At 42.8% G+C, this 16432-nt stretch overlaps 1 protein-coding gene and 1 long non-coding RNA gene across 2 annotated transcripts; both read left to right on the plus strand.

Annotated features, from left to right (window-relative positions):
• The first annotated feature begins 427 nt into the window (after nt 1–427).
• LOC110794139 (ATP-dependent DNA helicase Q-like SIM) lies at nt 428–2186 on the plus strand. The gene is made up of 4 exons (XM_056835427.1): nt 428–892; nt 1444–1611; nt 1720–1939; nt 2031–2186. The coding sequence occupies exons 2-4, from the start codon at nt 1548–1550 to the stop codon at nt 2122–2124; spliced, it is 378 nt and encodes a 125-aa protein (XP_056691405.1). The 5' UTR covers nt 428–892; nt 1444–1547; the 3' UTR covers nt 2125–2186.
• A 529-nt stretch (nt 2187–2715) lies between these two features.
• On the plus strand, nt 2716–3658 carry LOC130466864 (uncharacterized). The gene is made up of 2 exons (XR_008927007.1): nt 2716–2786; nt 2969–3658. It is a non-coding gene; the product is annotated as an uncharacterized lncRNA (long non-coding RNA).
• Nucleotides 3659–16432: the final 12774 nt, after the last annotated feature.

A 16432-nucleotide genomic window follows, 5' to 3' on the forward strand; every position in this document is an offset into this window, starting at 1 on the left:
CGGCAGAGTTGGTCCACCTTTTGAGAGAATTTGAAGATATCTTTGCTTTCACGGTGGACGAAACACTAGTGGAAAAGCAATCATTTGCATCACCATATTTGCCTCGCACATTTAAACATGTGACGCAATTGACAGTTTTAAGCATTAAAATTAGTCATTTGCGTCGCAGAATTACTAATCTGCGACGCAGATGACTCTAAGATGTTTTTAAAGTCATTTGCGTCGCAGATTAATAATAATGCGACGCAAAATATTACCTCCTTTGCGTCGCAGAATTACTAATCTGCGACGCAGATGACTCTTAGAGTCATCTGCGTCGCAGATTTACTAATCGGCGACGCAAAGGAGGTAAAAAAATTTCGGTTTCTAATTAAAATTTAATTATTACCTTTTCCTTTTCTTTTTTAATTTGGTGCGACGCCCTGCTCCCATTCCCTTTCTCCCTCATACATTTCCTGCCTCCCCAAACTCTTTCTCTCTCGTAATTTCCAGATCTCCATTGTTGAAATTCCAAAGCTTCTCTGTCTCTCCTTCAGAATCAGTATCGAGCTTTCCCTTCAAAGTCTCCTCTCACCAAATCATCCCAATATCTCAAATTTGTTTTAAAATTCAAGCTTAGCGAATACGAAGGAGGCAAACCCAGATCTGAAAGCGATGACGTCTTCAGCCGGATTTCAAGCTGCATTCTCTGCAAACTCCAGCTCTGAGGTGGATGACTCGGCGGCGACTCATCTGGGTGCGGTGGAAGTGGGGCTGAGTTTTTGGGGAATCTGTTGAGTCGACTCAGACCGAGTTGGTCCCGAGTTACACCGCCATAACAACGCCGAAGTGTTGGTGCTGGAGTTTCGGTTTTTATCGCCACCGACCTTGAATACCTTGTTTCGATCTAAAGGTATTTTCTCTCTCCCTACCGTGATTTCCATGTTTAATTAATTTTGCAACTTTTTCATATTGTTTTGATGAATCTAGGGCTTAATTATGTTAGTTAGTTGGTGATTTTGAGTATTTATTTTACGATTGTTTGAACTCTTCATTTTAGGATTTTGATTTCAGATGTTGTAGTTTGTTATTGATTATGTCGAATCTGTTTAGGATTTTGATTTTGATTTTAGGATTTTGATTTCAGATGAATCTAAATTTTGATTGTTTGAACCCTAGATTTTGATTTTGATCTTAGGATTTTGATTATGTCGAACTCTTAAAAGAGATTCATTAACTAGCTAAGACAGTATCATGAAACATATAGTCCATCCAGTTGAAAAAATTCAGTAAGATTTACCTTTGGATTTTTTTCTTTGTCTACCATGATTGCTAGGCAACCCTGCAGTAGAAGCAAGAACTTAATAGACACACATATGCCACATATATGACAGAAAAAACAACTAATTTAGTCTTTTGGAACCTCGAAGAAATCTTCGCTGACATCTTACAGTTTGAACTCAGCCCATAGAACAGTAGAGGATGTAGAACTTGGACCAGACTGGGACCAGAAAGCCAACAGCCTGCTGCGTAAACATTTTGGGTACTCCGGGTTGAAAAGTTTTCAAATGGAAGCTCTTGGTGCTTGGTTTTCTCAGCAAGACTGTCTTGTTCTTGCAGCAACAGGGTCTGGTATTTATTTTCTGATTCTTATTCTCCCTTTTCTGTGCATTTCTTCTTGAATCCTTTGTACAATGTATATACTGTGTCAATGTTTTTGAGGCTTTAATGTTTCTATAGGGAAATCTCTGTGCTTTCAGCTACCTGCGCTTTTGACAGGGAAGGTCGTGGTCGTGATTTCTCCATTGATAAGCTTGATGCATGACCAGTGCTTAAAGCTATCAAAACATGGCATCTCTGCATGTTTCCTTGGATCAGGACAACCAGATAACACCGTTGAGAAGAAAGCAATGAACGGCATGTATTCCGTTGTATACGTTTGCCTCGAAACACTGCTTAGGTGAACACATTTGTACATCATCTGGTATTGCTTGTAGTTTGAATTGTTTCTAAATGCCCTGCTGTTGTCACTTGGGACTGTATGATTTCAGCTTTCACTGTCTGATGAGGTGTATAATGCATACTAATAAGTCCACTTCAGAGGCTTGCGGAGAACCGTGGAATAGCTTTATTTGCCATCGATGAAGTACATTGTGTTTCAAAATGGGGACATGACTTTAGACCTGATTACAGGTTTCACCCTTGCTCACCTTGGATGTCTTATGTTTGAAATGTTCAGTTGCTTATCCAATGATACATGTTTTTCACATTGCCATTTTGTGCATACAATAAATAACAGCTCGTGTGTTTGATTATTGTGAGGTCTAAGTTCAAATTTTAATGTTCTGTTGTTGATTCCCCAATTCTTGCTAGCGTTTATTACTTTTTCTGAAATGTTCCCATATAATTGAGGTTTAATTATTGTTTCCTTATATGAATATAATTGTTCTGAATGCAATTCAAACTGCAAATGGTAGCAAGACTAGCAGACTATTATACCTCCTGTTGAGAGTAGGTTTGGGGTTATGCAACTCTAATGTTTTTCTTTTCTTAATAAGGGTGAATATGTATTGCCTTTGTTGCTAAGAATGTGATTGTTCTGCTATTTTTGTTTGTTTTCTTTGGGCTGATTACATTATGAGCAATGTCGATATTTAGCTAGTTTATTGTAATATTTACTTAAACTTTTATGTTTAAAGTGTAGTTAGGTTATCAGTTTATGTTTAAATATTTACATTATGCCCAGTTTGTGTTCTGTGATGTTTACCAAGGCTTCATGCGTATCTTGTCCAACCCTAAACACTATGGTAAGCACTTTCATTACATTACATTGGTGGAACTGTTTTTAACCTATGATCTTGTAACAATGCTGGTTATAATGTTGTACAATACTTAGTGTTACTTATGCAGTTATATATGCATAATTATGTCTCTAAGCTGATTCTGTTGTGATGTTGGTAGTGATGGTATGTGAATTTTTGGGTGGTAGGCATCAAGGAAACAAGAGGAGCATGTTGTGGAATAGGGTGGCATGGAGCAGCATCGGGGTGCGACACCATGGAGATGGTTTGCAACCAAAGTACAGCTCATGTAATCCTTCTAAGGTCGTCAATTATCTGCTGGCCGACTCTGCCTGGTTCGGTCATCCATTGGGTGACATCTTTCATCCCTTGAGCGTCCGAGCACTGGTGAACATAGCTTCAGCAGCAGCAGCAGCAGCAGGTGTTCTGGCAACAACAGTTATCGATTACAAGCTAGAAGCAGCAGCAGCAGTTCTGGCAGAAGTAGAAAGCAGCAATTCTGGCAGCAGCCAGTTGAAACAAGAACAAAACCAAGCCAGCCTAAAGAGTGTTTATTTTCACCAGTTGCTGGACTTTCTTGAAGTTCTCTGCCTTAACTGTGACTATCACCGTTGGTAATGCATCCCATCTTTGTATTGAAAGTCCTATCTTGATTTGTCATAGATTTGATTTCTAACATCTTCCATTTTTATATCCAGGATAGAGATATTTACTTAAACTTTTATGTTTAAAGTGTAGTTAGGTTATCAACATGTTGGTTGATCTATGGTGAATTTGCCTTTTATTGGGTTGTAAACTGTTTTGACAGGTATATATTAATGTATTATAACATTCCCGGTATTGGGGAGGGTCAAATTACAAAGGAAATATTGTCAAAATTTTCACCTAGTTTACTTTTATTTTTATGCTCTGAATATACTAGTACTGAAAGCTGCTTATTTTATTTAATCTATGGATTAAATAAAATCAGCAGCTCATTTTTTTTAGAATATCCAAAAGTCATTTGCGTCGCACATTTAGCTAATGTGCGTTGCAAATGACATTTTTTTAACATATTGAAAAGTCATTTGCGTCGCACATTTAGCTAATGTGCGTTGCAAATGACATTTTTTTAACATATTGAAAAGTCATTTGCGTCGCACATTTAGCTAATGTGCGTTGCAAATGACATTTTTTTTAACATATTGAAAAGTCATTTGCGTCGCACATTTAGCTAATGTGCGTTGCAAATGACTTTTCAGCACCATGCCTGAAAAGTTATTTGCGTCGCACATTAGCTAATTGTGCGACGCAAATAAGGTTCATTTGCGTCGCACAAATGTGCGACGCAAATGACTTTTAGTCATTTGCGTCGAGAGCTTTTGCCACGCACGATGTGCGACGCAAATGTGCTTAAAAGTGCGATGCAAATGACCCTTTTTCCACTAGTGAAATGCCGGGTATTGACCCTGCTGTGGCCGTCCATAAGCTGAATGTGGACCCAAACTTTAAACCGGTTCGTCAGAAGAAAAGGAACCATGGGGAAGATAGAAATCAGGCGGCAGCCGCGGAAATACAAAAGTTGATGGAGGCTGGGTTCGTCAGGCCTAGTCAGTACCCCGACTGGGTTGCTAACGTGGTCCTCGTCAAAAAACCTAATGGTACCTGGAGAATGTGTGTTGATTACACCAACCTCAATAAGGCATGTCCAAAGGACAGTTTCTCATTGCCCAAGATTGACCGGCTCGTCGACTCTACAGCGGGGCATGCCATGATGAGCTTTATGGATGCCTACTCAGGGTTTCACCAGATTCCGTTGTGGCCTGACGACCAGGAAAAAACGTCCTTTGTTACTGAACAAGGCCTTTACTGCTACAAGGTGATGCCGTTTGGGTTAAAAAATGCACCGGCCACCTTTCAGCGTCTTATTAACACTGTGTTCATTAAGCAGCTCGGCAGGAATATTGAAGCTTACATTGACGATATGATCGTAAAAAGTAAGCTGAGGGCGGCGCACATAACTGATCTCAGGGAGACATTTGAGACTATTCGAGCTTACAACATGAGGTTGAATCCTAAGAAGTGTGTGTTCGAGGTGACGGCAGGCAAATTCTTAGGTTTCTTGATTGATGAAAGAGGAATTGAAGCCAACCCAGACAAAATCCAGGCAGTAATTGATATGAGCTCACCAAAGACAGTGAAGGAGGTCCAGCGGCTCACAGGTTGCTTGGCCGCCCTGGGCAGATTCCTTTCCAGGGCTGGAGACAAGTGCCACTACTTTTTTAGGTCTGTCAGAAAGAAGGCCAAGTTTGAATGGTCGGACGAGGCCGAGGCGGCATTGGTCAGATTAAAGGAGCACTTACATACCTTGCCTCGTCTTGTTAGTCCCTTGCTAGGAGAGACTTTGTACATGTATCTCGCCGTGTCCGAGCACTCGTTGAGTGCCGTTCTACTGACAGAGAGGGAGGGAATACAGATGCCGGTATACTTTGTCAGTCATGTTCTTCAAAATGTCGAAGTTAGATATCCTACAGTGGAAAAGTTTGGCTTAGCTCTGTTCATGGCCAGCAAAAAGCTCCGTCCTTATTTCTTAGCTCACAAAATAGTGATCTACACCGATCAGCCGCTCAAACTGCCCTTCACAAAGCTGGAGGCGTCAGGACGAATGCTGAATTGGGCAATAGAGCTGAACGCCTTTGATATCACCTATGAGCCGAGGAAAGCTGTCAAGGGGCAGGCATGTGCCGACTTCATTGTTGAAATGACGAGGCCAGACTTTGCCAAGAATACAAGCACAGTGTGGACAGTGTATGTAGACGGCTCATCCACACAGAATGGATGTGGAGCAGGGATAATCTGTCACTCCCCAGAAGGAGATACTTTTGAATATGCTATGCGATTTAACTTCCAGGCGTCAAATAATGAAGCTGAATATGAAGCCCTGCTTTGTGGCATTAAAATGTGTAAGGCGGCAGGCGCCGAGGAGATTGTAGCACTATCTGACTCCCAACTGATTGTGAGCCAAGTTAATGGGACCTACGAAGCTAGGGATCCGACTATGGTCAAATACATGCAGGCCGTCCATCAGGAAGTAGAGCCACTGAAAAGTTTTGAAGTAAGGCAAGTCCCTCGCTCGGAAAATAACCAAGCTGATGCCCTGTCAAAGTTGGCAAGTTCCGCGTCTTGTGATACCCCTCGGCACGTGTTTTGGGAGGTAAAAGAGCACAAAAGTGTTGAGCAAATGGAGGTGGAAACTCTTGACAGAACGTCCACATGGATGGATGACATAGTAAACTTCAAAATGAATGGAGTCCTGCCCGAAGACTCAAGGGAAGCGGCAAAACTACAAAAGAAATGTTCTTGGTTTGAAATGTGGAACGGCACCCTCTATAAAAAGGCCTACTCCCGTCCTTTGTTAAGATGTGTAACACCTGAGAAGGGGCAGGAAATTCTAGAAGACCTTCATCAGGGGTTGTGCAGCTCGCATATTGGTGGAAGGGCTTTGGCTGAAAAGGCACTTCGAACCGGCTATTACTGGCCGACCCTTAAGGAGGACGCAATCTCACTGGTCAAGAAGTGTGACAAATGTCAGCGCTTTTCTCACCTAATACACCAACCGGCACGAGTTCTGACGCCCATTACAAGCCCAATTCCATTTGCTAAATGGGGGATGGATCTCCTAGGCCCATTCACGACCGCACCAGGAGGAAGGCGTTATGTCATTGTTGCTGTAGATTACTTCACCAAATGGGTGGAGGCAGAAGCGCTCAAAAACATAAAAACTGCTGATGTGAGAGCATTCATTTGGAAGAACATCATGACTCGCTTTGGGATTCCACAGGCTATCGTCTTCGATAATGGGCCCCAGTTTGAGACGCCTAAGCTGAAAGAGTGGCTGGCAGATCACGGTATACACACCTGTTTTGCATCAGTCGGACGACCCCAAGCCAATGGTCAGGTTGAGGCGTTCAACAAAATTATTTCTGAAGGAATGAAAAAGAAGCTTGACGAAGCCAAAGGTCTATGGGCTGATGAGCTGCCAAATGTCTTATGGTCCATCCGCACCACAGCTAAGAATTCAACCGGTGAAACACCCTTCTTGCTAGCCTATGGCGCCGAGGCTGTCCTACCCATAGAAATGTGTGAACCAACGTTGAGAGTCATGCTGTATGACGAAAATGCTAACTGGGAGACAATGAAAGCAGCCTTGGACTTTCTGCCCGAGGTTAGAGGAAATGCAGCGCTCAGACAACAGCTGTACAAGATAAGGATGGCAAGAGAATACAACAAGAGAGTCTCTAATAGAGTGCTCAAAGTGGGAGATTTTGTCCTCAGAAACATGGAGTCCACAGGACGAGCAAATGAACAAGGTAAGCTGACACCCACTTGGGAGGGACCTTACGAGATCTATGATGAGGTTAGAGATGGAACCTACCGCATTCAAGACATGCAAGGCCGCCCTATTTTGCGCACTTGGAATGCCGACAATCTCAAGAAATATTTCTTCTAGATATGTGCTAAGCCTTGTCTTACTTACCATGATCCATTGCCCAAGGGGCGGCCTCTAATGGTCATAGTAGGGTAGTAATTACTTTTGTAACCGGCTAAATTCGCCTTGCAAAGTTATAAATAATACTACTCTTTGTCTCGTAATATTTATTGCTCGCACAATGAGTATAAAAATATACACTCCAATGCATAACCAAAGCCTAATTGTATGACGGCCTGAGAAGTGGCCCAGATTAGCAAAAACTCAGCAAGACTAATTGTTTGAAGCCTAAGAAGTGGCCCAGATTAGCACCAAGTTGTAGGCTGATCACCTATCCAACTCCCCTCCCAATATAAGCAAGCCGCTGGCCGACCAGTACAGCATAATAAGTGCCAGCGGCACAAATAAACTTTAATCGTAAGTTATTTGTTCAAAAGCCCAGCGGCATGAACAACTTTGAAACATAGATTGTTTGCTCAAAAGCCCAGCGGCATGAACAACTTTGAAACATAGGTTGTTTGCTCAATAGCTCAGCGGCATGAACAACTTTGAAACATAGGTTGTTTGCTCAAAAGTGCGGCGGCACGAATATATGGCCGTCCAGCCCATTTGACGAGCATGTCTAGCAGCAATCATACCTATTGATTGACTTGCGTCAATCAATATCGTTATAGACACGCTCGCCAAAGAAAGCGACTATCACAGTAGTGCCTAGCGGATGCTCAGTTGCCTGCGGCACCAATATCAAAGAGACTAAGGTTGTTTGCTAAAAAGCGCGGCGGCACGCATGTTTGGCCGGCCAGTCCATTTGACGAGCATGTCTAGCGGCAATCATACCTATTGATTGACTTGCGCCAATCAATATCGTTATAGACATGCTCGCCAAAGAAGGCGACGACCACAGTGGGGCCTAGCACATGCTCAGTTGCCAGCGGCACCAACCACTTGGAAACAAAGGTTGTCCGCTCAAAAGTTCAACGGCACGATTAACTTCGAAACAAAGGTTGTTTGCTCAAAGTTAGGCGGCACGAATGTTTGGCTGTCCAGTCCATTTGACGAGCATGTCTAGCGGCAATCATACCTATTGATTGACTTGCATCAATCAATATTGTTATAGACACGCTCGCCAAAGAAAGTGACGACCAAAGTAGTGCCTAGCGCATACTCAGTTGCCTGCGGCATCAACGTGCTTAGTGTACACTCGGTTGCACCTTGGCAATCATACCTATTGATTAAGCCTATTGATTAAGGAATAATCAAATTATGAAGAGCAAATAAATGCGAGATAAGAGAAGCATCAAAAAAACCTATTTACTTATAAAACAACGCCCGTAGAAAGGCGTGTAAAAGTAGCTCAGAATTTTTGACCAGAAAAAAGAAAGAAAATTGTTGTGTGCTCAGCAGGCACAATGATACAGACGCCATCAGCGCCAAAACTTTACAACATAATTGTTTTTGCCCTTAGGCACGGGAATGCTTGAATAAAATTTTAAAAAAAAGCGGGAAAGGAAGCAAATCAGGGAGCGGCCGCATCGTCCTCGTCATCAGATGATACAAACTCAGAGGGCGGCTGACCAAGACGTTCAGCAGCCAACACAGCGGCATTGTGCTCCATTCGCCGCTGGAACCACCCAAGATCATACTCTGACATGTGGCTCTCCCAGGCGTGCTTAACAGCGTCCTTGGTCGCTTGTTCCCCCTGATCATAGGATTCCAGAAGACGCTCACGCAAGGTGCGAACTTGCGATCTGGCCGTCTCCAGCTCCCCACGAAGATGCTCGGCTTCCTCAGCCGCCTCTTTGACCTGAGGGTACTCCCGCAACTGGTCCTGAAGCGCCCGTATTTCCGCCGCCGCTGTCTTGGCCTCCTCGACCATTGCCACCATGTCTTTGTCCTGCGCCAAGATCTTCTTAAGCAGCTCGGCCTTGTCAGATCTCAACGCAGCTACCTCCTTCGCTTGAAGGTCTATGGTCGTCTGCATCTGCAGGCGGACCTCTTCAATGGACTTGAACGCATAGTCGCCATGGTGGGTGGACTCAGCCACCTGAGCTTTGAGCTCCTCAGCAGTGCGGGTCTTCCAACTCTTGCAGAATTCCATGCGGCAGAACAACTGCAAAAGAAGCTACATATTAGTAAATGACTCTAAAAGAGAAGACAAGTACAAGCAGGTTGGAAATAGACTTACGTCGAGAAGAGTGGCCTGGATCGCACCAAACTGGGCGTCAGTCTTGCGGCCAGGAAGAGAAGCAACATACTCTGCGGGGACGGCCTTAAAAACCTTGCGGCATATAGCCACCCTATCCTTTGACGAATAGTGGGGAGTAGCAGGTGCGTTCTCGTCCTCGGCAGCAGCTGCATCCTTCCCTTTGTCTTTGGCTATAGGAAAAACAACGGCCTTAGGATGACGCGGAGAGTAAGAAGAACTGCCAGAGGAGGCTCGATACGTCTGAACGACGTTCGAATAATACTTACCGCTCGAAGACCTAGCTCGGCGGGCCACCTCCGCCGGTATCTGAGAGCGGACGTCGGCCGGGATTCCCGAAAGTGGGTCCTCCAGCTCGTCCGGATGCCCACCGGACCTCGATTTGGACACCAAGTCCACCACCAGAGACGGCTTGTCCACGCCCATCTCTTCGTCATCAGGGCATCCCCCCTCAGCAACCTTCGACTCGTCTTTTTTCACGAGACGGCGAGGTAGGGGTTTTGGCTTCTTGAAGGTATTCGGAGTCTCCGAGCCAGCCGGCACAGCTCTCTTCTTCAGCTGGGACAGAGTCGTCCCCTTCTTCTTCCCTGACGCCCTAGCCGCGTCCTTAGCTTGCTAAAAAAGAAAGTAAAGGACAGTCAAATATTAGGCATCGTCATCTATCGCAAGTCACTCACAGAATAGTGGCTCGTCATTGAAAAGGACGCCCGTCTCAAAAATGACGAGGCGTACCTCATCAATCACAAGTCACTCACAGAATAGTGGCTCGTCATTGAAAAGGACGCCCGTCTCAAAATGACGAGGCGTACCTTATCAATCACAAGTCACTCACAGAACAGTGGCTCGTCATTAAAAAGGACGCCCGTCTCAAAAATGACGAGGCGTACCTTATCAATCTCAAGTCACTCACAGAACAGTGGCTCGTCATTAAAAAGGACGCCCGTCTCAAAAATGACGAGGCGTACCTTATCAATCACAAGTCACTCACAGAACAGTGGCTTGTCATTAAAAAGGACGCCCGTCTCAAAAATGACGAGGCATACCTTATCAATCACAATTCACAAGTCACTAAAAAGTGGCTCGTCATTAAAAAGGACGCCCGTCTCCAAAATGACGAGGCGTACCTTATCAATCACAAGTCACTAAATAGTGGCTCGTCATTAAAAAAGGACGCCCGTCTTAAAAATGACGAGGCGTACCTTATCAAGTGCAACACTCCTATAAAATGGCTCGTCATTAAAAAGGACGCCCGTCTCGAAAATGACGAGGCTTACCCTATCAACCACGAGTCACTTGTAAAAAAGGGGTGGGGGTGGCCCGTCTTAAAAGGTGACGAGGCGCACCTTGGCAACCACAGGAAAAACACTCACAAAGGGGCCCGTCATTAAAAAGTGACGAGGCCAACCTTAGCAAACATGGGTCACATGACAGGATATCAGCTCGTCACTAAAAAGACGTCCACTATAGACAATAGGACGGAGGAAGCTTAACTTGCAAAAAAAAAAAACAACTTAAGAGAATACTCACCTTCTCCTCCAACTCGGCCTTGGCTTTTTGCATCTTGGCCTCATAGATGTCCGCCATCCAATCGGTCATATCGCCTTTCCCGGTATCCGCCGACAACAAAAGAAATCCAAAGTTAGAAAAATGAATAAGACCAAGGCAGAGCGGCACATAAATTGGCATACAACCTCGAGTCATGGAATATCCTAAGCCTGCGGCCGCTAGAAAGGCCTCGTTCCGAAACTGGCTAATGTGCGGCAACCACTCGGCCGGCACATGGAAACTCTTATCCACTGTTAAGTGGTAAGTGTTGGCCCTGAACAGGACCATTATCTGATCCCACTCCTCGGCAGTAAGGGGTGGAAGGGGCTCGTCACGATCCATGAAGTTGGCGTTACAGTTCCAACGGCTCATTCTCTCATACATCTCCTGGTGGTCCGTGTAAAACACGACCCACCTCTTCCTCCACATATGCCACTTGCTGAGCTTGCCGACCACTGTCTGGTAGGTACCACGGCTGCTCAGATTAAACCACCCTTTGGCGGCACTGGGGGAATGAGAGAGGGAGACCAGATGCAGAAAGGCGTTGAAGGACGGCTCCACGTCGTTCAGCGCACATTTGGCAATGTAGCCAAAGATATCCGCCCATGAGTTGGGGGTCAGCTGGGCCACCCCAATATTAAAACCATCTAACACCTCCACAACGAAGGGGTGTGGAGGGAATCTCATGCCGAGTTTGATGGACGCGGCATACACAGGGAATTCTCCCTCGGCAAGCAGGCTGACGGTCGAGTCCAGACCGGCCGGCACGCGCATTTGGTACCCTTCCCCCACGCAGAGGTCATCCCTCATCTTGGCTCCGTGCCTGTCTAGCCACCGCATCCAGCCCACGTCTGGGTGAATCTCTGACGGAAGCAATTGGGCCTCCTCCCGTCCTCTGGGCCTGATAAGCTGGGGAGCAGCTTCTTGCTCCTCGGCGGCCGATGACAATGGAGCGACGCTTGGCTCCCCCACTGCCTGGCTCGCTGTACCCTCCGACGAGCTTGCCGCCTGCTCCCCCGCCTCGACATACTTGTCGATCTCTTGAAAGAGTTATGCAAATTCTTCGTCGACTGCCGAGGCGGTGGAAGAATATCTCTCCCTAGGAGGTGTCGATGCTTCTTCCCGCAAGCGCAGACGCGTAAGATCTGCCGTTTGCTTGGTTCTAGCCATGCCTTCTGCATAGTGAACGAAGCACGGCTTAGGGGTGACCAACAATGAAGAAAAAGACGCGATTGGACGTCCGCCCCGACAAAAGATGAACGGCGGAAAAATCTTAAATAAAACCTTTAAACCCTTACCTAGTACTAAGAGGTCGGCCGCTAACAAAGAGAAAAATGACGAGAGGATAACAAAAACAAGAAAGGCGAAAACTAACCTTGAAAGATCTGCGAAGTACTTGGTGAAGAACAGGATGAGTTTCGCGAAGAACGGGATGAGTTTCGCGAAGAACAGGATGAGTTTGACGAGGAAAAGGATGAGTCTCGTGGTGGCCGGAAATCGCCTGATGGTGGTGGGAACACGCCGGAAATCGCCTATGAGAGCTCTGTGAAAACGAAATGTAAAAAAATGAAATTTACCCCCCCCCCCCTCTATATATATAGGGAGGGGCAAAATGGAGAAAGGTGACACGTGTCACCCCCTCAACACCTGACCCAAAGATGAAGATGCAAATCAAAGATCAAGAAGCGATACCCGGAAAGTGTTTCCAGAAATGCCCTTCTTGAGGGGCAAATGTTGTGGGCAAAATTACCATGCCTTCGTGCACCAATGAGGATGTGACACCTGGCACGTATTGCGCCCCCTAAGCAGAAATCATGCAAAGTCTACTCCGGGGCATGAGTATTAATCTAGGTATCTACATTGTATGTATTTAAGTATGTATAGATGTACGTATAAAACCTATACCTGGAAAAGGGCTTAATTAGTATGTATCCCAAGTGAATGACTAAGTACAATAGGCCCAAATAGCCCACTATTGCTACAAGGGATCAGAGAATTGTAAGGAGAAAGGACACGTGTCCTTCTCCCATTCCCCAGCCAATCATGTAAGGGGAATATTAGGTCATTCCCACAAAAACCTAGTACTATAAATATTTCCACTTCCCTAGAAAAAGGGGTAAAAATCAATACATTCTAGAGCAATTGCTGCTCTGCCTTCTCTCTACTTTCTCTCTCTATAAAAATACAATCTTGTTTAATCTTTAAAAGTTACCAAGAAACCTCCAAGGTATCTCACCGGAAAAACCCCACAACACATCTAGTTCAAGAAAAAGAACTATAAATCAACTTGCAATCTAATCTTCATTAGTCATTGGTCGTCCAACCTTTCAATGACCTGGATTAGGGATCCTTTTATGATTTCAATATTCAAGTTCACTTATGGGTGTTTCTTTGTCAAAGAATCCATCTTGACATCCCATTTGAATGTTTTGAATCACTTGGACTTCATCATTTAATACTAAACAAAGATTAAATGATCTATTAAAATTTCATAAATGATAAATGTTTAAACCAAATGCTTACCAATTTGTGGGCCTCAAACCCAAAATCAAGCATTTAATGTTTTGCAGATATAGGCCTTTCACCCAATACTTAAAACATTCATGGAACTCAAACTTGATTCCATTTCTGCATATGAGTGTTGTATCTCATTCAATGCAGAGGTTTAGTTTATCATACTTTGCTATTCTTAGCATCCTTTCTATCGAAAGCCTTTCGATGTAAGATGAAAATATCTTTGAATATGTTTATAGAATGATCTAGTCTTTCGTTGCTGTTAGAATGATTCTCATATTCAAAATAGAAAATCATCCAGATAGCAGACTTGTTATCAACCTGAGTTCATTGAAGAACTCCCACTAGAAACAATTCCCTTTCATTGCTTCTTAGGCAATAATGAGTTTATTTCAATTATGTAGAATCGCAAATGATGCTATCCTTTTGGAATACTCCAACCAGTTCACAAAGATGTGGGAGATACATCTTTCAACTGAGAACTTGGAAACTAATCATTTATTTAGTTTCCTATGCATCACATATGGTTTAGAACCTTATTACCACCTTTTAATCACGACGCCTAATTGCCCGTGTATGTTTGTGGTTTGCCTAACAAAAAGATTCAACTTTTTCTTAGGCAAATGCATGTAGCATCAAAGCTTTAGTTCATCTTCACTTCCTCTTATCAAGTGCTCATCCTACATATCCAAATGTGTTGGATGTTCTTGATATTGTTCTAATGATCTCTGATCTAGATCAATAGAGATTGGTATAAACTCGTCACGATCTAATGTTCACGAGTTATCTTGGCGATATATATATCACATCATACATGATTGATTGTAATGAAAAAACCATTCGCATTTTAAAATCTATCCATGTGACTTTTAGCTTTACTATGTTTCAAGAGATACTGAATCTTGCTAAAATCTTGGCATTGCCATGTGATAAGGTGAAGACACCTCTTCAAGGTCTTCATGTTTAACTTTAGTGATAACAGCCTAGCTTTATACTTTAGTTAAAGCATTCATTACTTAGACTTACTCATATGGGTTGAGAGTCTCCCTTGAGTCTCTCGTGTTTGATGTATTTTACAGAATCCAAACAATGGTTTAGATCCTATCCAATAGATCTTTAACCCAGTATGTTCTAAGTTTCGCCATGGTTCTAATATTGACAAATACTTTCAAATCTAACCATTTAGAATTTGAATGTCATTTTCAATAGAGAGATATGTATCTTATATATAGAACCAATAAACATGATTTAGCTCCCACTAAACTCCTCATATACAAGATGATCCATATTTTCATAGAGCCATGATTGCTCAATAGCCTTGTTGAAAAATATGTTCCAATTCCCACTTGCATGCTTTAATCTACAAATAGATTTCTTAAGCTTGCTCTTTTATCTAGCATCCAAAACTTTTACATTGTGTGATGTACAAATCCTTTCTACAAGTCCAATTGAGGAAGGTGTTTTGTTTTCCGATTTCCATATTGCCATATGCAATGATTGCTAGATTTATCCAAAATAGTTCAAGCATTCCGACTTGGTGAAAAAGATTTCAATATTATCAATGCCATGAAGTTGTTTATAATCTTTAACCACCAATCTAGCTTTTCTTTTGTATGTGTATACAATATCATCTTTGTATGTTTCGAAAACATGTTTGCAACCAATGGGAGTGAACCCTTTATGCAAATCAACCTTGTATGTTTAGAAAACATGTTTGCAACTAATGGGAGTGAACCCTTTATGCAAATCAACCAAATCAAAGATTTGATTCTTTAAGATGAAGATACTTCGGATATTTTAAGTGTTCATAGTTTTCATTCCTCAATATATCTATGTATCTATCTTGGTTGAATTCTATTCCTTATACGATTTACCTAGGTATTGAACATCAAACGTTAGTGTATATAAAGACATTACTCAAGTCCTTTGAGTATTAGGATTCTCTTGAAGCACTTCTAAAGTCTTCCTGAAGCTCTTCCAAAGGCTTTTAAGTACGGAGCTTTTCCAAAGACTCCTATGTATCCTACATTTGTTTGTTGCTTGACTCGAAGTTCACTTCGAGGTCGTTTTTCTCCCACTTACCTTTTTGGAAATATGATGGTTTCCTAAAAGATATTATCTAGAGCAACAACCATATGTTCTCAGATTTGTGGTAGAACCAATACCTTTTGTTTCTATGACTCGCTCATAAAGAAACATATATCTATACTTGAGTTTGTTTGATATAAACACTAACTCCCACTGGGTTTGACAACCCTAGATATATAGTACTGAAAATATGTACTGAACCGAAGTTCAATCCTTATGACATCTTATCCTTATCTTTGACAACTTTGTTTAGTGTGATAGTCACTTGAGAGTATCATTTAGAAACTATATAGGAAAATAGTCGTGATTATCGTTAATCGAATAGATTCCGATTTCTCCATTTGGACATACTATATTCTTATGGAGCTTCGATTGTCATAATTCCATATACACAATCTAGATAATATTTCTTGGCTCATGCAAACATCACCTTGACCCAGCCTAGATGTTCCAAAATTCTTGCCAAGTTGACTTTATACCCTTTTGTGAATCGCATTGAAGCATTTCACATATTTCACGTTGAGTAAATATAGCCGTATTTTCTCAAATTCTTGTGAAATAGGTAAGTCATAAAATCCATCTTTGGCCCATGAACTTTATTGTCTAGAAACTTTTAACAAAAGTCCATTTCTATGTCATGTTCAACAAGCAAGATCCACGTGTCTTAAATTAACCAACTTTCAGAAATCCATGTCATGGAATCGTAGAATGTTGTCTTATTGATATGGTCATATGACATTGCCAAAAATATGTGGAACACAAATCAAAATATTTGATTTGAACCTTTTGAAGTTTGAGTGTGAATAATTTTTTTGTTTATTAATCAATCATATG

This window comes from Spinacia oleracea, chromosome 2 (assembly GCF_020520425.1).
Source record: "Spinacia oleracea cultivar Varoflay chromosome 2, BTI_SOV_V1, whole genome shotgun sequence".
Taxonomy (NCBI): Eukaryota; Viridiplantae; Streptophyta; class Magnoliopsida; order Caryophyllales; family Amaranthaceae; genus Spinacia; species Spinacia oleracea.

Bases quoted from the DNA above. Each gene is read 5' to 3' on its own strand.
- LOC110794139 (XM_056835427.1), top strand. From the start codon at position 1,548: ATGGAAGCTCTTGGTGCTTGGTTTTCTCAGCAAGACTGTCTTGTTCTT. The intron at 1,612-1,719 runs GTATTTATTTTC...ATGTTTCTATAG, and splicing joins TCTTGCAGCAACAGGGTCTG to GGAAATCTCTGTGCTTTCAG. The intron at 1,940-2,030 runs GTGAACACATTT...GTATGATTTCAG, and splicing joins TGCCTCGAAACACTGCTTAG to CTTTCACTGTCTGATGAGGT.